This window comes from Platalea leucorodia (assembly GCF_965183815.1).
Source record: "Platalea leucorodia genome assembly, chromosome: 3".
NCBI classification, from domain to species: domain Eukaryota; kingdom Metazoa; phylum Chordata; class Aves; order Pelecaniformes; family Threskiornithidae; genus Platalea; species Platalea leucorodia.
The window spans coordinates 36,871,884-36,898,928 of record NC_138825.1 but is presented as its reverse complement, the minus strand read 5'-3'; the positions used below and the strand labels follow the sequence as shown (position 1 = coordinate 36,898,928).

General features: G+C 38.2%; 1 protein-coding gene across 1 annotated transcript in view; it reads left to right on the top strand.

Moving 5' to 3' along the window:
- Window positions 1–27,045, top strand: part of LTBP1 (latent transforming growth factor beta binding protein 1) — a gene marked incomplete at its 5' end in the record, with an annotated part of 207,114 nt that overhangs the window by 123,944 nt on the left and 56,125 nt on the right. The window contains 10 exons of the mRNA XM_082305848.1: window positions 5,022–5,144; window positions 6,685–6,852; window positions 10,036–10,269; window positions 12,300–12,322; window positions 13,337–13,439; window positions 14,019–14,117; window positions 16,192–16,317; window positions 17,485–17,610; window positions 20,380–20,502; window positions 23,879–23,998. Coding sequence (XP_082161974.1) covers window positions 5,022–5,144; window positions 6,685–6,852; window positions 10,036–10,269; window positions 12,300–12,322; window positions 13,337–13,439; window positions 14,019–14,117; window positions 16,192–16,317; window positions 17,485–17,610; window positions 20,380–20,502; window positions 23,879–23,998 — 1,245 coding nt within the window. The remainder of the gene's footprint in view (window positions 1–5,021; window positions 5,145–6,684; window positions 6,853–10,035; window positions 10,270–12,299; window positions 12,323–13,336; window positions 13,440–14,018; window positions 14,118–16,191; window positions 16,318–17,484; window positions 17,611–20,379; window positions 20,503–23,878; window positions 23,999–27,045) is intronic.

Below are 27,045 nucleotides of genomic sequence, written 5' to 3'. Positions count from 1 at the left end.
CAAGAACATTGTCAGTTCGTACTTCTGCACAACAAAAGATGATTCAGGCAACTTCGAAGTAGCTTTTTCTCTGTTTTTACAACGGACCAAATGAATTCTCATTGCTATAGTAATTTAAAACTGAAATATTTTTTATATCCATATACAAGAAATAGAGGGCTAAAAAGAGAAAAAAACAAATGTGTTAATCTTGAATCAGATTTCCAGCTGCCTGAACAAGTTGATTCCAGTGCAATTTGCACAGCTGGGCAGGCTGGCAGGTGGCAGGAAACATTTTGGGTAGGTGGCCTTTTACCACAGTCTGAAATAAAGTGAAGTAGATAGTAAATCTGGAAGGAGTTTTTTGTTTATTTTTAACCCTAAGTTGTTTAATAAACACTATTCTTACATGTATGTATGTTTCTTTTGAAAAATTGAAAGTTTTTATGATCAATTTGTGCCTTGTTTCCATTGAATCCCTAGATAGGCTTGTGTAATTCAGCATAGAGCATCAGCTCAGTAATTCTATGAGCTCATTGTGAGAAGACATGACTTGGAAAAGAGGCATTAAAAATACACTATAATTAAGTTATGCTGAGGCATCAGAACACGCACAATAAAGTTAACTTTAAAAATTGGACAAATTTAGCAGGAGAAATATCCGTATCAGGAACCCTAGAAGGAACATTCATTGGTATTTACATACATATAAGCCAGTACTTAAATGTAGCAGTGCCCACATTAAATAGCAATAACAGAGTACATGTGAATGGGGTGTTATATTTTTAAATACTAGACATACAGGAACAGTTCATCTGGGAATAGATTTAATACGGAGGCAGTAATGACAGCATCTGTGACTGATTCCTGCAGAATAGTTGAATCATTTGGAAAGAAGGATGACTGTGTATTGATGAATTATAGGAAGATCCCATCTACCTGCAAATTAGCCACTTCAGTAAATAATGCCACAAAAGCGTCACTATTAGTAGGCAAAACTCTGAAACAGATTTCTCCCAGTATCACCAAATGTGTCCGATACATTCCTATGCCAGTTTTTCTCAGCAGTGACATGAAATAAAGTTTATATCTGTAAAAATGTGCATAATTTCTATTTAGATTATACTTGAATTCAATTTACTTTAAAATTCACAATTACAGTTTAGCCATATAAAGACTTAAATATAAGCTATGTTAAAAAAAATTCATTATAAAATCCAAATAGCACAGTTTTGCTACTAGGTATTCAAGATCATAGAACCATAGAATAGTTTGGGTTGGAAGGGACCTTTAAAGGTCACCTAGTCGAACCCCCCTGCAATGAGCAGGGACATCTTCAACTAGATCAGGTTGCTTAGAGCCCCGTCCAACCTGACCTTGAATGTTTCCAGCTCAGCTAATTGAAGTCTGTAACCTGTAACTAGAATTTGTGTAAGTGCAAAGCCAGATTTTGTACCCCCTTCTGCAGAACAGAATTTTTTTTCTTCATTTCACTGTAAATATATATATATATGCATTTCAGTTCAGTAGCTAAGTTATTCAAAGTTGAAAAACTGACTGAGAATTATAACAACAGACACCATTTTTTCCTTCTACAACATACAGATATAGTTATACAAACTTAAAAGATATGGTTCATTTGAGTAGTACAGATAGTACTAGCGTTGTGAATAAAATGATTCAAATTCAAATTAGAAAACAGGTTTCATGAATGTTTTTTTCTTCTCTTCTTATCTATCTGTGTCTTTGCAGGATTTTACTTCTTGTTTTTTACATGCCTATGTACTTTCAGTATTCAAATAATAAAATTTATCCATATATAGATTTTTAACATTCCTTAAAATGAAGCTTGATGCAAACAATGAGTAAAATCATCATCTAATAAATGAAAAATGCATCCCTAATCATTTTAAACATTGAAAGTATGAATGCACTTATGTTAAGCTATGTAATTACTTACCTTGCCTAAATACATGTAGAATGGTAGAATTATCCTCCTAGATACGAAGGAAAAGTGCCAAATTTTTCATAATGATGACATATAAGCAAATAGCAATGTATTTTAATGAGACAAACAAGAGACTTGGTCTTTTCTTGAAAACAAGAACTTTAAAATCAAAGTCAATGTTATTTAAAATAAGTTGTCTTTTTCACTGATTTAAAATGTAGACAAAGCATTTCTGCTAATTCTACATGGATATATATTCCAAAAAAAGTGACAAGAAAAAGCGGTATGTTATGTATGTCCCCTGGGAGATATCTTCCATTTTTTTCCCAGTAGTATAGGTTAATTTTCTTATAAATAAAAATGTATACGTAGAATTTGTAAAGGGAGAAAGTTGTTTAAAAATCTCTGGCTATTACAATGTAGAAAGTGAGCAATTATTTTCACTATATGTACCAACGTCAACACCAACAAGTAACTAATATTAAACGATAAAAAACAAATGTCAGATTAGAATAAAAGAGCACAGTCCTTGTTAAAAATATGTCTCTTAATTTTTAATTTTTTTATATTATCTTTCTTCCATCTCTTAATTTCTCCTATGTTTTTCCTCTTTCTCCAAAATCTATATGTGCTTTTTGCACATGTGTGTGTAATTTGTCTATTTGTGTAATTGTATGGAAGATTTTCATTTTGAAATTAACCCGGATACCAAGATTTTTCCTGTATTCAGAGTAAAGCATACTGTCTCTTCCTCTAACTTGTTCCTAATGACAGAGTCAGTGCTTCGTCAAAGTGAGTAGAATTGTCCCATGGTTTGAGGACTGATCTGACAACCCAAATTGAAAACAGGTGGAAAATTCAATACTGGGTTCTTGAGTGTTCCAGTATTTGCTTTGCATTAGCTTCTAGGTATTTCATAGTCTTCTCTTCCATTATGTTCCTTGTCATGCCTGATGTTTGAAAGTAGAGGGTTAGCAATATGTCCTTTCTTCCCGACGACTTTACAACAGCATCAATAAGTTTCTATTTAGGGATGTTTCAATAACGTCTTTAGCTTGCTAGCTGTTAAGATTTAAGTTCATTCCTCACAATAGTCACAAAAGATAATGGTATTGAAACAATGATGATCTTCCTTTTGGGATCAGTTGGCACTCTGTACATGCCTTCAATCGTATTTTGAGATTTCAGGGCAAAAGAAAGGACCTAGTCAGACTAAGCAACTGAAGAACCTGTCTAAAAAATTTTCATCGAGTGCATCAGAACAAGTCTAGCTTACTAAATGTTCTGTATTAGTGCAATCCTTGAATAAGATACTCCTGTGCTTATATGGGACATCTTCCTGCTCAAAAATTGGATGGACCAAAAGGTAGACTGCTGTAGGAGGATATTTCAGTGGGGTTTTGTGCTTTTTTCTTATACCATTCTCCTTTATAAATAGTCCACTCCCTCTGAGGTCAGAAAGTCATGTAGTCTGGGAATTTCACTTGAAAATTCCTTTGAGGCAGAGCTGATCCTTTGTAATTCATGTGGTTTCCATCACATTTCATCCAAAGTTCTAGGATATAAATTATCACTCTTTGTCACATGTGGCTAAGTGCATAGAGGTGAAGTTGATCCAGGTGGTGTCAAGATACTAAATTAGGTATAGCATTGGGAGAGCGGAGGGATAAGCTCAACAGTGAATATTTGGAAAAAATCGCAGCTGACATGGCGACTGCTAGAGTCTGCTGTACTGTGAGCTTAAGTCGTGCGCTCCTGTGTAGTGGGACAGGTAGCCAAACTTGTGGAGAAAAATGAAGAAGAAGGTAGGAAGGTGAAAGATTCATTCTGTAGGTTTCCAAAAGCAAACTCCAGCACATCTATTTTACTATTCAACTTCCTTACCCTCATTGATTGTGTTGAATCAGGCAGCAACATACCATGAGGTCAAATAAAATGGTGAAGGTTTTATAAAATCTAATAGGAAAGGTAATAAATATTATATATTTTAGATAAAATGATCACAAATACCTGATTCCTAAGGAGCTAGCTAGAATATCTGACTTCCACTTGAAGCTTGTTTACCCGGCAAGGTAGGCACTTTTTCCTAGCTTAGGGATAGGGAGGGAAAGTCTTATGTAGAAATTATGCACAAAACATTTTCAAGTAGGTCTGTTTCAATGTGCTGTCTATTTTTCTGAAAGAGGAGACGTGGCAATTTATGACAGAGACAATTATGGGTTGGGTTTTGGGGGTTTTTTATTATTATTTTAAGGTTTTGATTATCAGTGCAAGCTACATTGTTACTGTCTTCTGAAATAAAATCCTAGTTTGGCTGACTTAGTGACAGATGGTATCCAGATGATTGTCAGACAGGTCCTATTCTGAGAGTAAGTGAATTATAGATACAACCCCAAGTGTGATAAAGGCCTGAGGCTCAATGCTTCGGGCATGGGAGAATTATTCAGTGGGACTGTGAACGGGACACTGATGCAGGTAGCCTCGTAACAGCAAACTTTATCAAAGCAGTTGTTAATTACTACAAAGTTGTGTTCCCACGGATGCAATTCTTTTCATCCCACATCACATACGTTCTGTGCTTCCTGAAGCATATTCTTGCTACTAAGATGGTAAGCTCTTTAGGCTAGAGATGGTATTTTTGCGTTGGGCTTCTTCCAGCACAATGAATCTTCAGGAACTTCAACGTACAAACGCTGATAAAAACTGTATTAAATGTGTCAAGCAGTGTTCCATCCTGTATAAAATATACTGCATTGCTTAAAACTTGCCTCTGTGAATGTTCTTGTGAGTTGTGTTTGACTGCCCAAGCAATCATCTAGTCAGGAAAAGGGGGCTGATAAGCCAGTCAAAGTGTATTTGTTTTTTTTAATTCAGAGTACTTGAGAATGATGTATAAATGTAATTGTTTTTCTGTTAAGTTCTCAGCAGTGTTTTAAAAGGTTATAAATCAAATGTTGTCAGTATGGGAAAAAATGTTGATTGGAGTGTTAATTCGTAACAGTTCTCCTGCACATATTTAAAAAAAGATAACTTCTGAAGAAAGAAGAATATTAATACATGTTTCAGTATCTGATTATTTTCAATTTTCCCACAGACATCAATGAGTGTCAGTTACAGGGAGTATGCCCTAATGGTGAGTGCTTGAATACCATGGGCAGCTACAGATGTACCTGCAAAATGGGATTTGTGCCAGATCCTACCCTCTCAAGATGCATACGTAAGTGATAGTGTTAATCAAAGTACCAAAATAGATACTTAATTGCACTTTAGGTGAGGGTTTATTTGACTGGCCCCAACTCTTCTAAGCTGTCTCCGTGTTTTTTGCTGTCTCTGCCACCTCTTCTCAGCTTATTCACTTTATTTAGTCAGTCTCAGTGCTCATGCCTCTTTTCTGTCTCTCTGTCCTGGAAGCCTTGGTCTCCACCAGTGGCTGTTCAGGATCCTTGCCATCTTTTCCTGGTTTTCTTGTCGCAAAACCTTCAAGGCCACATCCAGCCTCCTTGTACACTCAGTCTTTCTCACCAGCCTGGAGTAGTTCTTCCCACAATTTTGTTTCCCCTTGCTGCTAGTTCCCCAGCCAAAATAATCTTTGTGTCCTGCCCTTCCCTCTTCCACCTCTGCAGCTCTGACCTGGGTAGTTTCCATTCAGCCCAGGATGATCTCTGGCACATTTTCCTTCTGATTAAGAAGGATTAAAAATTAAGAAAGAATTAGGAGAAAGAAAAAGTTGTGAACAGCATGAATGCAAATATTTTCCTCTGTTAATCAGCTTTTACTTTGTTTGAGATCAACTACCTCTGCAAGAAGAAAAGAGGGCATAGAGAACTACTCAAATTTCTCACTTTAAGTTTTTTGGAAAGCATATTTATAAGTGAAAAATACCTCATTTCCTAAGCTCCTTATCTGAACTATCTTTAAATTTATAAAATAAAGTATAGTTTAGAGCTGTAGGTGAATTCTTTCATTTTTTCAGCATAATTATGTTGTGCTACTAGTTAATGACACTCAATTACTGAGAAAGATTTTCAGCATTTTGAAGAATTTCTTATCACTTTTCAGTTTAACACCAGAAAAAAGGAGTTGGCTTTCATTTTTGCTTTTACGTGTCATGTTGAAAATCAGATAGTCTTTGTAATTTTTGAGTTAAGTGAACCTATTATCCAGAACTGTTAACTGTACGTGAATGTGGATGCATGAATTAGAAAGCTGGATGGATCTGTTGCCTCATAGTAGTCATAGCTTATGGCCTTTGGCTCTTCCACATTAAAAATAAAAGTAACAAAATGTAAATACATAATTGTTTCTTTTATTAAAAAAAAAGTCATGTATGATACTTAATCCTTTTGCAGTTTTATTTATATAGCCTACTTATAGCTGAATGGTCCAGTGGCTATGTAGCTTGACACAACTGTATATTGCTAGTGATTGACCATAGTCTTCAGCAGTTGGACTTGTGTACAAGAGAGAGAGCTGATTCTGACTCTTTATTGTGGCAGCATGGCAACTGCTGGTTTGGAATTTTTTTTTCTTTAAAATACTTTTTATCCTTGGTCTAGGATGAGTTGGAGTTCAGGAGTGTTTGATGCGAAATAAGAATTTTCTTTTATGCTGTGATTATGGCTTGAGATAGGTATTTGAAATAAAACTTGTGCAGATGGTAATATTAATCTGTTTAACTGGTGTTGCAAATCTAGTGGTGTTTCTCTGTTTTGCTTTGCATGTGAACAGTACCATCCTCTCTTCCACTTTCATTGCAGCTGATAATCCTATAGTTGCTGAAGAGAAAGGACCTTGCTACCGGTTTGTTAGTGCAGGAAAGCAATGCATGCATCCTCTTTCTGTTCAGCTCAGCAAGCAGCTTTGCTGTTGCAGTGTTGGCAAAGCCTGGGGCCCACACTGTGAGAAGTGTCCACTTCCAGGAACAGGTAAGAACTGCTCATTAAAAATTCAAGCTCTTGCCCCTCCCCTATGTTTGTTATGCATGCTTTAAAAAAAGAAATCCAAGAATTGATTTTAAGCAAGAAGTGTCCATCAGTAAATTATGACAGTTCTCTACATGATAGTAGAATGATCACATATATAGTAGTTTTGTTCATAGGGATTTGTGATTAAAACAAAGGAGTTAGTTTTGATATGTTGTGATAGAATTCCAGTACAATATTTGCATCTCAGAATATGTCCTTGAGCTTCGATTCTCCGTCACATGAAGATAAATTTATTGTACATTGTATTCTGACTATACAGGCAGATTAACCCAAAATCTAATGAATACTCTTCAGTTGTTAAAGGCACCAGTGAAAGGATGGCAGCTTCTGAGAATTAGATTAGAGAACTTTATGTGTTGTAGTTTACACTACAGTTAGTAAGATATGTATGGGAGTATCTCTGCTTTCTAACCTTCCTTCATATCTTTACCACCTGTTTTGAGGAACATGCGAAGTACGGTGCTGCCGCCTTAACGATAAGCTGGTAGTTAAACATTTCATGCCACCTTTCACTTAAACAATTCCTTACTTGATACATAAAGCTCACTTGTATTATCAGTGTTCACTTGGAGTCCTGCTGGTTTTTAAATATATAAGGACTTGGAAAATACCAGTTTGGTTGGTCACCACTCTCATTTAGGCTGCTCATAGATGAAGGTACCACGTATTATAGATAATGATCACTGCTTTTGAGTACCTTCTATTCCCCAATTTTGCTTAGAACTTAAATGACCAAAGTTGGAGTCTTTAGTCAAAATCAGTTGAATATTATTTTTTTGTCTAAATGTATGATCAAATTCATCTTCTTTAAAAACATCATTGCTTATTGTAATATACATGATGTATGGCCTGTTCAGTATTTTAGCATAGGTATTTGTAATGGCAATCTACTGTTCATGCTGAAGTTGCTGCTGCAGATGTCACTGTTATGATACAGGTCATGTATTTCTCCAGAGTATTTTATGAAGATTCAGATTTTCAAAATGAGCTAGCTGCTTTAGGAAATCCATAGCTAGCTTCAGAGACATGATGAGAGCAGCAGATTCCTTACTTGTTTAAGCAGGGCTTAGAGAAATGGAAGTGAACAACGTTTTTGAGCATTTCAATTGATTTCTAAAGCCACGGTTTCCTGCATGAACATTGGGTTGCTACATCACTGATTAGGATTTTAAAACTCCAGTTCACTTTCAGATAAATAATATTTCTATGGCTTTTTAATGGAGAAAAAAATATATTCTCATCAGATGACTCGCAATTTAAATGCAGATGTTTTACATCTATGAGAATATTACATGAGGCTTTATGCCCAATTGTGTGTATTCTAGAGCAGAGAATATATCTTTTTGCAAAGTTGACTGCTCTCTAGTGATAAAAAGTACGTTGTTGAATATTATGGAGAATAGGTTATTTTAGTGATTTTTCTTAATTAAAAGACTTCAGAGAGAAAATCTGTGAAGACAAAATTCTGATGAGCTGTGTGGGAAACACTTTTCCCATTTCATGACAACTTTCATGGTTTAAAAACATGTTCCTTTCTATAACAGGTTAAATTCATAATCTTTCAGTTTTCTATGAAAAATGTGTGAAAGTGGGATACTCCAGAATGGGGTAATGTATTTACTGCAGCATCCCATGTTAATTTAAGAGTAATTGAATTAAAAAGTCATGATCTCACTCTCAGATAGCTTTTAAAATATTTGTACAAAGTAGACCAGCTCCAAAAGAGAGACTGAGAGAGGCCAGCTTTGTATACCCAGGTGTTGAGAGCACTTATCAGAGCTGTGGTAGAATAAGGCTCACATTTCTATTCTGCATTTGAGAGAATATGACCTGAAACAAGATTTCCTGCATGCTGAGTATGCATCTGAAGGGACAGGCATCAAATTTTCTCTGACCAGAATTCCCACCCTCAGTTGGGTGTTTTTGTGGCAAGTTTTGATATTAGCATTTCCCAACAAAAACTATTCCACTCAATCAGTTTGACCCTTCGTCTTTTCTATTGCTAAGACACCATCAGAACATAGTATGCAATTAATGCATACTGCAATTTAATGTATAATTTAATGAATTCATCTGTGGAGTACCTATAGCTAGTATTTTGTGTTTTTATTTTAGATGCTAATTCATTGTAAAACCCTGATGTGTTCAAAGCAGAATTTGTGAACTTACCAATGCCCGACTCCGCGTATCTCTTAAGAAGCTGCAAGAAATCACATTGGGCATATGGGAGACTAAATCTTTGGTGTTTCATCCCAACATAGCTTTACCTAGAGCAATGAGAATAATGAAGCACTGCCCCCTCAAGACTCCTGAAGGTTTCCTTGTCCCTGACAGGAGCATAGCTATTACCTTTGATGGGGAGGAAGGCTGACCTGTATTTCTTTTTCATTCTAGTCTTCCACTAGGATTGCAAAACCTGATGCTTATGTAGAGCAGCTGCAGAGATCAGAGCTGGTGCTGCTGCCTTAGTTTCATTACCTTTTTCTTAGCAGCTTTATAAATGAGATTATCTCCCCTCTCTTCCAGTGGTGATTTGGCTTTTTATGATCCCCATCTTGTTTTTATCCAGCCCACTGAGTCAGTGGAAAGACTTCAGTGGAATTTGGATCAGGGGTGGTATGAGACCTCTGATGTAGTCAAATGGGATCCTGTGAATGAATGTTGTTACCAGTTGATATTCTTCTGCTCCTCTAATACAGGGTGGTGAGCTTTTTTCCTTTGGTTTCAGCAAAAAGAGAATGATAGAAGTAGTGATCTTCGTTCCTTATGCAATGTGGATGATGATGACAATTTGCATATTCAAATTCATGTTTGGAAAGGATAGACTGTTTGAAGAGGATTAATACAAAAAATTATCTTGATACAATGATAGATTAAACATAACTGAAGAAAGATGGTAAACTGGACTGGAAACCTTCTGGGAGTAACAGCCAGAACATGCTTTTGGGAGAATCCTCAGTCATAATAGCATGCAATGCATAGCTTGTCTTTAAATATTTTTCTGTAAAAATGTATATACAATATGAGATTAAATTTATTAGTGGTAATCATTATATTTTCCATTATGTCAACATATTGCACTTTTAGACTCCTAAAAGGAATATTTTCCCATCCCAAATCTAGCTGCTTTTAAGGAAATCTGCCCTGGTGGAATGGGTTATACGGTTTCTGGCCCTCACAGAAACAAGCTATATCATCACCCTGCAGTTAGAGTACAGCCACCTGTCATTGGCAAGACCCCGATTACTCAACCTGTTGCTAAAGGTACTTCTCCTCCACCTCTCCCAGCAAAGGAAGAGCCAGTGGAGGCACTGACCTTCTCACAGAAAAGTGAGACTGAGATGGCTGTGCAAGAAGGTGAGAGTGGGAAAATTTAGTCTTTCTATATTTCTATGCATGTGTCTTCAATGGTATGTTTCTTCATGGAGTAGCTGTGTACAGTGCAGGACAAAGAGGCGTCACTTCCTACAGCAGAGCATTCCGTGTCGTGGAGTGTATTGTGTTACATGATTTACTTCTGAAATTTTATGTATAGCTCCTACCAGATGCTGAGAACACCATGGAGAGAGAGAGAGACTGCTTTAATCTCATTAATTTTTATGATAACAAGTAGTAAATATTTGGCTTAAGACTTCTTTATAAAGCTACTTATAATCTCTAACATATAACAAAGGACTCAACTCCGGCTTTGATTTACTAGTATTTGGGGTGGCAGAAGCTAAGGGGTTTTCATCATCTTCCCTCTATACACTCCTGTAGATTGGCACCACCTGATGTGGGCATGCATCTTCCTCGTGTGGTCTGCTCTCACCCCTGCAGCTGTGCACTCCCTCGGCGTGACCATGTTGGATCAGCCCCTCTCTGCTGGGCTGTTTAACGATTAGTTAACTCCTCTAAGATATTTTTCTCAGACTTCGTTTTCTGCAAGCTCCTCTAAGAATTTGTAGCAGCCAAAATTTTCCTGAGTCTAAAACAAATGCAGAAGCAAAGAAATGCAGAAAGCAGCACTGTTACAAATACATTGCCAGCAAACTTGGCATGAACTAACTGTAGACAAGAAGAAATGCATTGCTGAAGAACCCTCTCATGATATTGAGTACTTAATACATTATTTCCAAGTAGCAGTTATGTATCTGTATGTCAGGCCATTATTAGAAAGAGTTTCAGTCAGCTGACTTTGCAAAATTCTGTGTGAAATGGGTTACTTTCCAGTTAAAATCACTGCTCTAGTTTTGCTTTCAAAAGGAAAATGGAGCTAAACTGAATCTGGAGAGAAAAATAAGCCGTTCAAATATACTTACAGACTGTCCTGGATTATAAAATCTCACATAAACCTCTGGGTTTTTCTGTGCTGCAAAGTGGAAAAATGTGGTGTATCATTTGCTAAAATATTACTTCAGCAATTAGAAAGATTGCTACAGTCTAGTAAACTTCAGAACACAGACTCTGGAGAAAAAAAGGAGTATTGGGTTTTTAAATAAAAAACTTTAAAAAATATGATTACTTGAAGTCAGTAATGACACATACACATGTCTGAATTTTGTATTCCATTTTTGGATGTGTTTGCATTTGGAATTTTTGAGATTTTATTAGAAGTTCTGCCAGTTCTAATAATCAGCCTCCCTGCTAAAACTGAAGAAACTAGAGCAAGAAGAGCGATTTAAAAAAAAAAAAAAAAAAATCTATCCTGTGGAAAATGTTGATTGTGAAAAGAAAAATATTGTTTCAGTTTTTTACAGAAGCATATAGGTTTTCATCAGTAAAAGACAAATTCAAAAAAGGCAAACTGCAATGGAAAATAAAAACTTATATGAAATGTTTACCTCTCCTTCCCAGAAAAAAGTCACTTTTGTGGAGGAAAAATAAACCCAAACCACTTCTGCTTTGTGCTTTCTTAAAGAAAAGGCAAATTTCAAAACTTGGGGTGGGTTTTTTTGGGTTTTGGAGGTTTTTTTTACAATAAATTATTGCAAATTTGTTAATGGTTAGTTATATACCATTATGATATTAATTTACCTTTAAAATAATTACAGACGTTGATATTCCTTGGAAGGAGTTTTAAAAGTTTGATCAGTGAGTTAATAACCCGTTAGTTTCTTGGATTGTTTCTAAGGAAACAACTGAGAAACCTGTAAGGCAGCTGAATACTGAGTAAATAATTATAAGCATTGGTCACGCTGTAGAATCTTATTCTGGTCTCAGGTTATATTTTACACTTGCTTCAGGAACATTACTTCAAGTTTGCACCATTTTGGAATGAGGTTAGAGTCTGAAATTTTTCTCCGATGGCAACAACCACTTTCAAATGTGCTAGTAGTTTTCAGTAGAATGTGTAAGTAAATGTTATGTGAAGATTGATTAATTTTCTTTTTTCTTTCTGGTTTTAGTGGCAACTGCAGCCCCTGATCAGGTAAAACATGATGTGATTTATCTAGGAATTAGAATGCAGACCATGTGTACGAGATGTGATATGATAACTCTGAAAAGGATTTAGGATTTATGAGGAACAAACAAGTCACTGTAGACTTACAGTGCAAACCCTGAGGCAAAAAAAGCTCATGTTATTATTATATACAGCAACAGGCAGGTAGTGAGGTCCAGGAAAGAGATTACTTTAACCTCTCTTTAGGGCGTTGGTGGAGGGTCTAGTACTATATTGTTCTATCCCGTTCTGGAGCCTGTATTTTAAAGAGGATATTGAAAAATGCAGAGAGTATGAAGGAGAGTCGCAGATGCTGACAGCTAGAGAAAATGAGTTGGAGAGAAACGGTATGAAGCTTTGAGAAGCGTTTGTGACACCTGCTTAAGAGACTTATATTAATGCCTAAGTTAGTTTCCTAGTTTTTTTAGGATTGCTGTGTATTCAGTGGAGAAGAGCAGGTGCGTATCAGCGTTAAGTCCCCAGTTCTGGAGGTTCCAGGTTCTCTATGCTGAAGATAATGGGATTCATTAGGAATACCTGCTGCTGTACTTCATTTCATTTTCCTAAAGACTTACAAGCATCTAACACTTATGAAAATAAGATGGTCAGTGCAATAGATAAGACAGAACGTTTCACAGTGGTCAAAGACTGAGAGACATATGTGATTGTATACTTTTGTGTGATGCTGAACTGCAATTAAATACTATTCATAAGCATTTAAAGACCAGAGGATAGGAGAACTATGGCAAGACAAAGCCAAAGATACAATTAGAAGCTCCATGAAATGGCTGCTTCAAATAAAATCAATGTTAAATTGTATGCCATTGTGTAAACATAGTATTCCATGTTCTTTCAGGCTTAAATTGGTGGTAATTAATGATCTGCTATCAAAAGCCACTCGTGAGAATGTTAGCAGTTTCTCAGGCCAGGATTTTGTGGGTTGTTATGATAGCTGAATTAAGAGAATGTTTTCAGAATGTAAATTTTTAACCATTCTTTTAGGAATTAGCTTCCCTTGATCAAGAAAAGCAGCCTTATCTAGAACCTGGGCAGCCTCAGCTTTCTCCTGGAATTTCAACAATTAACCTGCATCCACAGTTTCCAGGTAACTTGTTTTGACTTGCCTTTTAGTATGAGAGAGTGCTTACAATTCTTCAAAGAATGGGAAGGTAGCAGTTGTAACAGAGGTTAATAAAAAACTAATTGCAGCTTCACAAGCAATTTTTCCATGATCAGAATACAGAAAAAAAAAATCATGGAAGCTGAAGTGGGAGGAATTGAGAGGTGACTTGTTAGGAGGCAAAGACATATTTTTGGCAAAAGGGATATCCTGGGTTACATACATGAGCATTTTAATGTCAGCAGAGTTGAGGCCTTGTACCCCTTTCATGAGGAAACTTTACTTAGGTGCCTCCTTGTAGATTTATGCATAACTTCCGCTGCAAAAGTTTTACTATTGTGCTTGCTTTCTTTAGCACCTCAGTTTTTTTTCACAAGCAGTAGAATGATGGAAAACGTAATTATACTATTTTTTCTACTCCAGATCTAAGCAGAATAAACTAATGAAAAGCTCCATAATGTCTGGCTCATTCAGTATCATGTGTGAATTCTTTAAGGGTTTTTTTTTTGAATGCTTTAAGGGGTTTTTTTTGGATGTGATTGATTTCCATTCCATGTCACACAGTAGTGATTGAGAAAACATCTCCTCCTCTGCCTGTTGAAGTTGCTCCTGAAGTCTCTACTTCGAGTGCAAGTCAAGTAATTGCACCTACTCAAGTTACAGGTATTGTACTTCCTATTTAGAACTAAAATAAATTAAGAAATGACTGTGAGTTCACAACTCTATAACTTGTCCCATGCTACTTCTGAATTATAATAGCGAAGAGAATGTAGCTGTAGAACAGAAAGGAATACTCTGAGGAGAAATAGAAAGCACAGAACAGCACAGCAGTGAGGGTACCGTCAACAGAGCTAGGACTGGACCCTCCCAGGATGTACCTGCTCTTTTTGTGCCCACAAATAAATGATAGAAGGAAAAATTAATAATTCCACCTCAGGTTACATGATCTGCAACCCAAGTCCAGAACTGAAGACTTTTTGGCTGCAAGTCAGGTCTTTAGACAGTCTGCACATGTGTTCGTGAAGTATACGTTATCGTGTTCTTTGAGGGATATAGACTTCATGGCATGTAAATTAGTGTGTTCTACAAAAAGCATATGAGGAGTTATTGTAAGATCTATTTTGAAATGTTCTTTTGATGTTTGTGCTTCTTCCTTTCTTGATGTATTAAAGTTGCCTTTTCTACATCCATGTGTCAAGAAGTGAAAGTAACAGAAATGCAAGTAATGCTCCTGTCATAGCTGAAACTTGTCTAAGTGATGGCTGTGTCCAAAAGGCATGAAAATTTCACTTGCTGTACATTTGGAAGCAAAAAGGTGAATGTACTATGTGTGTATACATGAGAGCATTACAATGTTACATTGGCTAGTCTCTCAGAATTAACACAGGCTTTGAAGTAATTGCAATATCCAGGTAAATACTTTGAGATGCAGTATTGTATATGGTAGAGATGTCTAGGCCTACCAAGAGGTTTCCCAATTTGCATTCACAGGGAGAAATTGCACATGCTTTAATAAAAGTTTAATTCTTCAAAGATGGCTTTCCTTGATGCAGGAATGGATTTTTGAGTTGCATGCAACATGTGCAGGGTCTAAATCACCCAGTTGCTTGAAGTACGATTCTGTCTGCAGTTAAATCCTCCTGAATCTACTGTAAGAGTAGAGAAAGTATCCTGTCCTTCTGTAAGCATTCAGCTGCCTTCTTCAATTACCTATAATTACAGGTCGTCAATCCCATATGAAAGTTCTACTAATGGTGATTGTCAAACCAGAATTTGGAAGTCAGCTCTGCTGTGATTGTGCCCCTTCTGCCAGCCAGCTCCCTGCTTCCTTACAGGGAGAGGAAGTTACCTTGCTGGGAACTGATTAGTTAGGAAAAAAAATGATACTTTTCCATGTTCTGCTGTTTTTTCTTTCCTCAGGAAAAGGAGTGGAACTAGAAATTGCTGTGTGCTTTAAACAACTAAATCAATCTGTTGTTCAGATACAGCTCCAAGTGTTGTTCAGATATTTAAGAGATCATAAAGTGCAAGTGTAGTAAGATTTCTAGGACAAAATCCTAAATTGGATTTAGAAAACTGAATGCAGTTAGAGTTGAGATGTTTTTGAGTGCCTTAATTCTATACTTTAAGATTTAGTTAAATTCAAATGTAATCTATTTCTAAATAGTCTGGATAAATGATTCTTCTTTACAGATGGTAACTTTTTCAGGGATTACAATTCCATGCTGCTGTGTAACCTTAGTTTAAATTGCAACTAAATGCAGTCATTAGTATTGTTTGCAGTAATGCATATACTTTGAAAGTTTCTGAAACTACTGTAAGGGTTTAGCATCCAGTGCTGCCCATATCTAAATCTCCTTATCTTTCAAAATACATCCAAGCCATTAACAGATGAGTATTCTGTAAAAATAATCAGAAACCCACTACAGTTATTTTCTTAACCTTCAATGCAAAGGTTAAATAGTATACATTTTTATTTTATATTATCTTCATTTTGCTTTATTTTTTATGTACCCATTTATAGATCTTGGATGGGACATGAGAATATGTCACTAGGAAAAGGCTAGATGGTTTCTAGATTCTTCCAGATAAGGTATCCATTACAGAAACTCAGAACTTACAAACTTGATTTATAGTTGTTTTCAGGCCTAATCTTTCTACTTGGATTACAGAATATTGTACATTTACTGAACTATGTGGGAGAGTTTAACGTGAAACTTTTTTTTTGTTTGCTTAGAAATCAACGAATGTACAGTTAATCCTGATATCTGTGGAGCAGGACACTGTGTTAATTTGCCTGTGGGATACACTTGCATCTGCTACGAGGGGTACAAACTTAATGATCAGCAGACAAAGTGCTCTGGTATGAATGGACGCTTTCAAAAATCTGAAATAACCATGCTATGACATGCTTGAAATGTAGAGTCTGGTCAGGGGAAATATGCTACAATGCAGTCAGGAGTTGCTTCCTCTACTGAATGCTTCCAAACTACACAGAAACTAGTTTTTGTATGTCAAATAAAATTTGCCAGCTAGTCTCTGATATAGCCTTTCAGCCACTCAGAACTGAATGTGAATTTAATTAAAATGAATTAAAGCCTTTCCCTTTGTGAGGTGAGAGAAAAAGTGATTAGCCAGACCATCTCTTCTCAGCTTTATATCAGGTATCTAAAATCGTCAGACTGCTAGGAAGAAATACACTTATGTTTGGAGGAAGAATAACCGAGTTGGTGCCTGTTTCTCAGAATGGTTTGCCCAGCTACCAGCTCTGCAGCTGGACTAAATCCAGTCATTCTGTTAGGTCTTTCCTTTCAACCTTCTGCTGAAAAGTGAAAGTATATTGAAAATATTACAGAGGCAAATTAGGAGATCTGCAAAGTGAGGTCTTCATCCCCTGCAAAGCTAGTAAGTCCTGGAAGAGAGGGCTCTGATGAACATGAAGCAGAGTTCAGACTGACTCTACATGAGCCGTTTCAGATTTGGAAGTAGCTGTATCAGTATCTTTCCTTCATTCAGAGTACGCTGGTTCCTCTGTAACTTGGATCAGAAAGAGTTTATTGTATCATGTTGCCAGATTATATACTATCAACTTTTCATGCTACCAAAAGTTCAGTAACTTCACACTGATACACATGCTATCAGGTGCAACTACAGTATTAAAAAATAATTTACACACATAGACAGCCAAATGACAACTTAAAACCCTTCTATTTCATCCAAATTGTGTTTATGTTCCATGCTTGCAGCTTGTGCTCTGCTTGCTCTCAGTGTAGTGATTTGAATAGTAATTGTGTGGCATCCTTCAGGCCAATGTGATATTTTTATAGTCTAAGCCAATAAGAGCATTTTTTTCCAACCAAAACTATTTAATGCATCTTTTTTGCAGCTCTGAGGGAGAGGAAAACGTGCTTTTTCAAATAGTTAAAATAATTACAAGATCATTCTTTCCAAAACCATGGCATAGAATGCACAAAAAGAATCATAACTAAATATGTTATTCTATAGTCTTCTGTTTTTATTTCTTTTACAGATATTAATGAGTGTAATCAGGCACCCCATCTCTGTTCCCTTGGACGCTGTGAAAATACAGAAGGAAGTTTCCTATGTATTTGCCAAGCTGGATTCATGGCCAGTGAAGATGGAACTGACTGCGTTGGTAATTACTGATCTCTTTTATAGAAAATAAAAATATAAAAATGAATCAAGAAGCTTATCTAAAACCCCCTAAAGTCCCCTTTTCAGCTTTTTTGCTCAGTGTCATTGATACTGGACTGATGTCTGGAAGAGTATTTAATTGTCTCTCACCACGTATTGTCGTGAGGAAAATATTTGAGCAGCTCCTACTGGTTTTCAAAATTATTATTTGTTGAAAAACAAGAATTTATTCAGTATTGTGCTTGTTTAGGAAAATTACCATTTAGTAAAAACACCTTCTCTGGTGGAAAATACAAATATTCAAAATTTTCATCACTAGCTGCTGTAAAAAAACATATTTTTTAAATACAGAATCATAGAATCGTTTAGGTTGGAAAAGACCTTTGAGATCATCAAGTCCAACCGTTAACCTAGCACTGCCAAGTCCACCACTAAGCCGTGTCCCTAAGCGCCACATCTACAACTCTTTTAAATACCTCCAGGGATGGGGACTCAACCACTTCCCTGGGCAGCCTGTTCCAGTGCCTGACTACCCTTTCGGTGAAGAAATTTTTCCTAACATAGAATCTAAATGGGAGAAGAGACCGACCCCCACCTCACTACAACCTCCTTTCAGGTAGCTGTAGAGAGCAGTTAGGTCTTCCCTCAGCCTCCTCTTCTCCAGGCTAAACAACCCCAGCTCCCTGAGCCGCTCCTCGTAGGACTTGTGCTCCAGACCCTTCACCAGCTTCATTGCCCTTCTCTGGACACGCTCCAGCACCTCGATGTCCTTCCTGCAGTGAGGGGCCCAAAACTGAACACAGAATTTGAGGTGCGGCCTCACCAGTGCTGAGTACCAGGGGATGATCACTTCCCTGGTCCTGCTGGCCACACTACTCCTGATACAAGCCAGGATGCCATTGGCCTTCTTGGCCACCTGAGCACACTGCTGGCTCATGTTCAGCCAGCTGTCAATGAGCACCCCCAGGTCCTTTTCCGCCAGGCAGCTTTCCAGCCACTCCTCCCCAAGCCTGAAGCGTTGCATGGGGTTGTTGTGTCCCAGGTGCAGGACCTGGCACTGAGCCTTGTTGAACCTCATGCAGTTGGCCTGGGCCCATCGATCCAGCCTGTCCAGGTCCCTCTGTAGGGCCTTCCTGCCCTCCAGCAGATCAATACTCCGGCCCATCTTGGTGTCATTTGCAGACTTACTGAGAGTGCACTCAATCCCCTCATCCAGATCATTGATAAAGATATTAAACAGAACTGGCCCCAACATTGAGCCCCGGGAAACACCACTTGTGACCGGCCGCCAACTGGATTTGACTCCATTCACTACCACTCTTTGGGCTTGGCCATCCTGCCAGTTTTCTACCCAGTGAAGAGTACTCCCGTCCAAGCCATGAACAGCCAGTTTTTCCAGGAGAATGCTGTGGAAAATGGTGTCAAAGGCTTTACTAAAGTCCAGGTAGACAACACCCACAGCCTTTCCCACTAAGTGGGTCACCTTGTCATAGAAGGAGATCAAGTTAGCCAAGCAGGACCTGCCTTTCATAAACCCATGCTGACTGGGCCTGATCCCCCAGTTGTCCCGTACATGCCACATGATGGCACTCAGGATGATCTGCTCCATACCCTTCTCTGGCACTGAGGTCAGGCTGACAGGCCTGCAGTTCCCTGCATCCTCCTTCTGGTCCTTCTTGTAGATGGGCGTCACATTTGCTAACTTCCAGTCAACTGGGACCTCCCTGGTTAGCCAGGTCTGCTGGTAGATGATGGAAGGTGGCTTGGTGAGCACCTCTGCCAGCTCCCTCAGTATTCTCGGGTGGATCCCATCCGGCCCCATAGACTTGTGTGTGTCTACGTGGTGTAGCAGGTTGCTAACCATTTCCCCTTCAATTATAGGGGCTTCATTCTGCTCCCTGTTCCTGTCTTCCAGCTCAGGGGGCCGGGTACCCTGAGAACTGGTCTGACTGTTAAAGAGTGAGGCAAAGAAGACATTAAGTACTTCAGCTCGTTCCTCATCCTTTGTCGCTATATTTTCCCCCACATCCAATAAAGGATGGAGATTCTCCTTAGCTCTCTTTTTATTGCTAATGTATCTGTAGAAACATTTTTTGTTGTCCTTTACGGCAGTAGCCAGATTAAGTTCCAGCTGGCCCTTCTGATCTTCTCCCTGCATAACCTCATGACATCCTTGTAGTCCTCATGAGTTGCCTGCTCCTTCTTCCAAAGGTCGTAAACTCTCCTTTTTTTCCTGAGTTCCAGCCAAAGCTCTCTGTTCAGCCAGGTCTCCTTCCCTGCCGGCTTGTCTTTCAGCACATGGGGACAGCCTGCTCCTGCACCTGTAAGATTTCCTTAATATATATAATATTATATATAATTATATTATATAATATAATATATATATTTCCTTAATATATATAGCTGCAAACAGCTATGGACTTTGCAGAGCAATACAAACAGCCTGAATTGGCTGTGATCTTCCTCAAGTTAGCACTGCCTTGGGCACCATATACACACAGAAACATGCATTGAGTTTGCAACCACAGGGCTGCTCACTGGCCTTCTTCCTGCAGCCTGGTTGTTTCTAGATCTCATTCTCTCTGTGATTACAAGCAGTGAGGTAAAGATGGAACTGCTCAGTAAGAACAGCTGTAGGGCTGTGGCTTGCAAACAGCTTGAAAATCCAAACTTACTTAGGTTTAATTAAAGCAGAATTTAGGGGAGATGAAGCATTCGGTAATTTCATGGTGAAGCAAAGTTTCTCTTAACTTCTCTTTTTCATCTGCAGATTTTGATGAATGTTCAAGACCTCATACTTGCGGGGAAGGCTTTTGTATAAATACTGTTGGCTCATACAGATGTGAATATTGTGATAGTGGATACCAAATGAACAGGAGAGGTGAATGTGAAGGTAGGTTTGGACTCTTCACCAGTAGTAATACAGTAACAGTTGCCAAGCCAAACAACTGCAGTAGGAAGAGCCATTTGTTCGCATTGACTGCTCTTTCTGATCTCAACAGAAAACTTTGCATCTCTTTCTTTATTTTTGAAGAAATCTAGCCATTAGATGGAAATATTAAAATAACTCAACACAGGTTTTTTTCGTATTTAACTTAAAATAATAATTCCTTTCAATCTCCATTTGCTATTTGATTTCAGATGGAATGTCATGGCACAGTGGTTTTATATCTGTTTGTGTTCAGAGTTCCCTTTCCTCATCCCCCTTTGTGCTTATTTCCATGGGTAATTTCTCTAGCTTAATATTACTGGTGGATTTCTCTTGCTGCTACTTTCTTCATTTAATTTGCCTTCAGATCATTTAACTTTCCCCTGTACACCAGCTGAGAATGGCAGAATGTTTGAAAGGACATTGCTTGTTTTATCTACAGAATGTCCTGGATGATGAAGTGCAGTTACCATTTATTCATATCACAAAAACAATACCAAATGTTACCGCTGTTTGGAATGATTAACATTGCCTGCTGTTCAAGGGAGGCTTAGCACTGCGGCTTGAGCTGCAAAGGGAGAATTCTCAGAGGGTGCAATCTTAAACAAGAAACCTTTTTGAGTACTTTCCAGTCTTTTCAGTTATTTGATGTCTGGAACGGTAATTCAATTCCTATTATTTAGATTTAAAACGCTGCAAAGGAGTTCCCCCGCTACTGTTGGAACTATCTCAGGACAGCTATTTTAACAGCTCTTGCCATGGAATCTCTTAACTTCATTGTTAGTCCTTCCCTGCATAGTTTACCAAGTTTCTGTTGGGGGGGGGGGGGATCAATTTTTCCTGTATTATAACAGGTAGCAAATGATAAGTTGACTTTTTTTTTAATTTGGAAATTTATTATCTAGCAGGTATTTCATGTTGCAGGATATCCTAGGACAACTGACCTTCAAAACTTCACATTATTTTTCAGTGTGATATTTTTGCCTTTTTTGCTGTTCTTTTTTCTTTTTTCGTTTTCAACTTGAATTGTGAACTAAAAACCACAAGCAGCCATTTCATTTTAAACATAGTTTTGTTCATGCTTTAGTCTAAGTTACTTAGGACATAATAAAATTGCTAACATGTTAGGTTGCTTAGCAAATAAGCAACTTAAAGCTGCTGTGGATATATTTGCTGCTCTGAGCATTGCTAAAAGATTCCTCTTTCTATTCAGACTTTTTTTTTTTTTAAATTTAAATAAATGTTTCACGCACTCCACTCTTACAACAGCTTTTTCCAAATCTTCTCTGTCAGTAGGGAATCTGTGATTAAAATAGGCTAGAAATCAGAATATCACAGTGCGTCAAATTTCTTACTAACTTATATTTTAAGTAGTGTAGTGGTAGTCCTCTATCATTTAACTTAACAATATGTATTTTCTGAAACCAAATTTTCTGTTGAAAGTTATTTAAGGTTGCTTAAGGGAAAACCCCTCCTACACTAAATCCATCAAACCAAGGAAATGACACATTCAGGGAATCATTTCACCATGTCGTTACACCTACACATTATAGTTACCCTATTGACAGATTCCAGACAAATAACTCCTTTCCACCTCCTCCACACTTCAAAAACAAAGGCAAGAATCGTCAAAGCTGCACACAATACACACTTACACTTCCTCAGCCCATCTTCATTCTGCCTTCAAGCTATACTCACGCAAGCTCTGTCATGGGCATAGCCCAAGAATGCATGTATGCTGCTGTTGTAGAGTCTATTGTTTATGTAGAACAGTGTTACAGGCATAGCTGGACATCACTGTGTACGGTTAAGTATTCCTATAAAATCTTTGTGTGATTTCTTTAAGCTTTGCAGCATTTAGACTTTATTTTGACTGAAAATTTCTGTTCCAAATACATCACGTTGTGTGTTTTGAGGGCAGATACAGGCCAGGCAGTTCTGAGAACACGTTTCAACAGAAGTGGATTTTTTTGTTAATTAAATAAAAAAAAAAGTCACAGCAGCTTCACTAAGAAATGTTTGCAGGTCTGCATCATAGCAGCTGAAGAGGCCTGTTGCTTCTTTTATGAGAAAGCATTCTCAGCTGGACAGTCATGCTTCTATGAAAAATTGTGATTTGCCCACATCCAGTGAGTTGTTTGGAGCTGGGTTGTTCAATTCTCTGAAGGTTGGAGCATTGTCCAGTTAAATTACAAGTGTTGGAGGCTACATTCCTTCTGTGAGCTTGTTCCCAAAACTAGGAGTAAATTGCCTCCCTGCTATCTGTCCTGGAGTAGCAGTCCTTAATTGCAGAAGACACAACCACTGGGCTTGGGGCAGAGAAGGGACAAGAGCTTAGGAAGCTGGGTTTAGAGGTGACTTTGACGATTTCATTAGTTCTGTGCACTGCATGAAGCAAATATTTGGTAGGAAAGATTATAATTATTTTGTAATTAAAGACCATATTATAAAATGATATTCAAGTATGGGAGCAGACTGGAATGGGGCTGCCCACACAGTTTTAATTCCAGGATCTTCTGATCATTGGTCACTTGATGGCGACTTGTCTTTGAATGTCATTTTTGCATGCAGTCTCTTTTAGATTGCATATATTGCATGTACTGTGGGTTTCTTTGCTGCAGGATGGGAATTTCCAGGCTCAGAGCCTGGACATGAGATCCATGAGTTTTTCAGGACCTATCTCTTGTTTTCTTGTGGGTAAACTAGGACCTCTTCTGATGCAACGAGTCCCTCTGTCATCCTCAATACATTGCAGGCCTCAGGGATGTGTGTGTTGCTTGTGCCTTCTTTCAGGCATAATTAACTCCCTGTAAACATCTTTGATTACCATTCACACAATTAAATTTGTAGTCCACATAATACTTACATGCTTCATAACCCTAGGACACAGGAGAATACCAAATTCATCTTTGCTTTGAGAAGTCAGAGTTATACTACTATTGTTGCAATGCACTTCCAAAGTCTCTTAAGACTGACTATAGGAAGAACCTCAGGACACTTCAATATGGTAAAGGGGTGACATAAGCAAAGTAATTCTTACCTATCTAAGCCAGAAGTCTGATCTGCTGTATGTTATGGAGGGCGTACCAAAGATTCATAGTATAACAGAAAATTCAGATTCAGTTGCATGTACTATGATCTAATTTATTTCTCAGAGATGCCCCTTCGCTGGTACAAATCTGTGCGAACTTGTACCTTCCTGGGTCTCTAACAGATAAAGTATGCAACTCTTTAAATGTATTAGTATAACATGAGCACAGTTAGAATAACCAGATTAGTTTATTGTTCAGTGTTTTGTTATGGCTTTGACCATTATTTCCTTTTATCTTCTCTTTTGAAGACATTGATGAATGCCTGACTCCAACTACTTGTCCAGATGCACAGTGCATTAATGCTCCTGGCTCTTACCAGTGCATTCCTTGCAGAGTGGGATTCAGAGGCTGGAATGGACAGTGCCATGGTATGTTCAGTACTCTTTGTATCTCCAGTTATAGTTCTTGTTCCGAGATGCTGTATTTCCTATGCCATCAATGTTACAACCTGATGACAGCACTGTGCCCTGCGTCCCCATTTCATTCAATAATAATTGAAAATACAAGAGTTTTGAAATGAATTTATGTTCTCAGACACAGTATATATATGAGGAAATAGTGTTTTACTGTAGATAAATGAACATTGAATCTAGATTGCAAACAATACAATTATGATTACAAAACAAAATTCTTGAAATAGAAAATATGGAACTGAAAGGGATGTATTATCAGTGAAGTGCTAGTAGGCTATTGTTTGGGAGTATTAATGAATGGAAAAAACACGACAGTGCTAACACATCAGTGTGACTGGCCGGCTTTTCAGTAGGATATGGGAGTTTGCTCACAAAGCATATTAATAAAACTTCTGAATTATCTGTACTCCAGCAAAATGTTCAGCACATCTTAAAACAGCTTGTCTCGCTTTAGGTTAGGTTTTTAGGATAGATTTCTCACATTATAGTTTTATTGATTTGTTTTTAAATGTTAGATTTTTTTTTTTCCCAAATCAGTTTTGGCTATTTGAGATATAGGTAAGAAAGAGCAAATGAATCCATTGTGCAAAAAGAAATAATCTTTTGCAGTTTTGAGTGCCACTTCCTGGGGCACTAGCAGAAACTTAAATTTGACCTCAGCTGTGAAGGATCTGCTGTCTGTTTTGAATCCTCCTGTCCACTCTGTGTGTAGCACATGCCCTATAATTTGTGATGGCTGGTGTTTGCATTTTTGTTGTAGGTCAGATTGGCAGTGTACTTCCATAGCTTATTTGCTAATTGCTCCCAATTGCTGTGATTTGGTTCAGTTCATGAAGCAGTCTGAGTATTGTTTTGGTTGAAATAGCACTGGAAGGTGGGCATCTGCTGTGCTCCAGCTGCCAATGGGCTTTTGATGTGGAGCAAAACTAGAACCAGGTTCCGCCTGAAAAATGTATTGCGTAGCTGTCAGAGCCTCACCACTGATTTTGCTGTACAGATGATACCTTTTTCAACCACCCTATTTTCTAATGAAGGCATATTGTAGCAAATTATTTCTGTCTGAACATCTGCCTGTTACAATTTATCAGCATGTCATAGCCACATTATTTGGTCTTGTCATTTGACTTACTGTGGAGGAATGTGTATCTCAGGTAATTTGATTGATTTTAACAGAGTTACAACAAGCTATGGAATATTTACAGCAGACTGATGTGGTTCACTTAGCACACGTTCATGTTCATCTTTGTTTTGCTCCATCCCACCTGCTTGGATTCCTGCTGCCCTCGCAAAGAATGTGTCACATGCACTCTGTTAAGAAAGGTTTCCTCTTATTTAATTCCTTACTCAGAAAATGTAAAGTTGATTTAATTCTGCATTCTTTCATGATATCAAGCTTGATTTCTGTAGTTATTTATGAAAATAGCCTGGTTCAAAATGCCATGGCATAACTTCCACTTGTTTCATTCTTGCTAACCAGGTTAGTAGGACTAGAATGAGAGAGGTCACCGCTGTGCTCAGATTTACAAGCAAAACTAAGTCATGTAAGGGATAAGTCTTAGTTCCAAGTTGCTGATACTTTTTTTCCTTGTATTACTGCATGTAGTTTCCCTTTTTCCTTTGCTTTATGAAATGTTCTAAGCCTAGACATCTCACTCGCATCATTAGTGATGTGGTCAGTCTTCATTTTCTGTTTATCCTAGACTTACGTCATGTTGGAAATAAGCCATACACATTTTAGAAAATGCAATGCAGACAAAGTTTGTCTTAAATCTGTAGCTTTGCAATATGGTACAATTTAAATACACCGGAAAGGAAAATTTTTCCCAAGTTATCTATGAAGGGTATTGAAGTCCATTGTTCCATGAATTAATTTGTTTCTGCTGTTATTTTAGGTCAGTTGCAGCTCTGCTAGTTTTCCTCAGTGCTGTTCTCAGTAATTTTTTTTTTACCTCGGCTCATTCCTCTGCCTGTGCTTGATGCCCTAGAAAGTCTAGTGTAACAAACCTACAGTTCTTTGATGCTATTGGTATTGTAATCTTCCAGGATTTAAAGCCAGGAACATAGCTACTTTTGTTTAATGAAGGCAAGTCAATTGGTTCACTTCAGACTTATGTAGAATAGATTTAACTGCAGTTTAGGTGGGAATATCCAATGTGAGACCATAGAAAGGGACCTTTAAAGATCATCTAGTCCAACCCCCCTGCAATGAGCAGGGACATCTTCAACTAGATCAGGTTGCTCAGAGCCCAGTCCAACCTGACCTTGAATGTTTCCGGGGATGGGGCACCTACCACCTCTCTGGGCAACCTGTTCCAATGTTTCACCACCCTCGTTGTAAAAAATTTCTTCCTTACATCTAATCTAAATCTACTCTCTTTCAGTTCAAAGCCATTACCCCTTGTCCTGTCACTGCATGCCCTTGTAAAAAGTCCCTCTCCAGCTTTCTTGTAGGCCCCCTTCAGGTGCTGGAAGGCTGCTATAAGGTCTCCCCGGAGCCTTCTCTTCTCCAAACTGAACAACCCCAATTTTATCAACCTGTTTTCATAGGAGAGGTGCTCCAGCCCTCTGATCATCTTCCTGGCCCTCCTCTGGACCCGCTCCAACAGGTCCATGTCCTTCTTATGTTGGAGGCCCCAGAGCTGGACGCAGCACTCCAGGTGGGGTCTCGTGAGAATGGAGTAGAGGGGCAGAATCACCTCCCTTGACCTGCTGGCCACACTGCTTTTGACACAGCCCAGGATATGGTTGGCTTTCTGGTCTGCAAGCGCACATTGCCAGGTCATGTCCAGCTTTTCACCCACCCCAAGTGCCTTCTCTGCAGGGCTACTCTCAATCCCTTCATCCCCCAGCCTGTATTGATACCAGGGGTTGCCCCAACCCATGTGCAGGACCCTGTGCTTGGCCTTGTTGAACCTCATGAGGTTCATACAGGCCCACTTTTCAAGCTTGTCCAGGTCCTTCCGGATGGCATCCCATCCCTCAGGCATGTCAACTGCACCGCT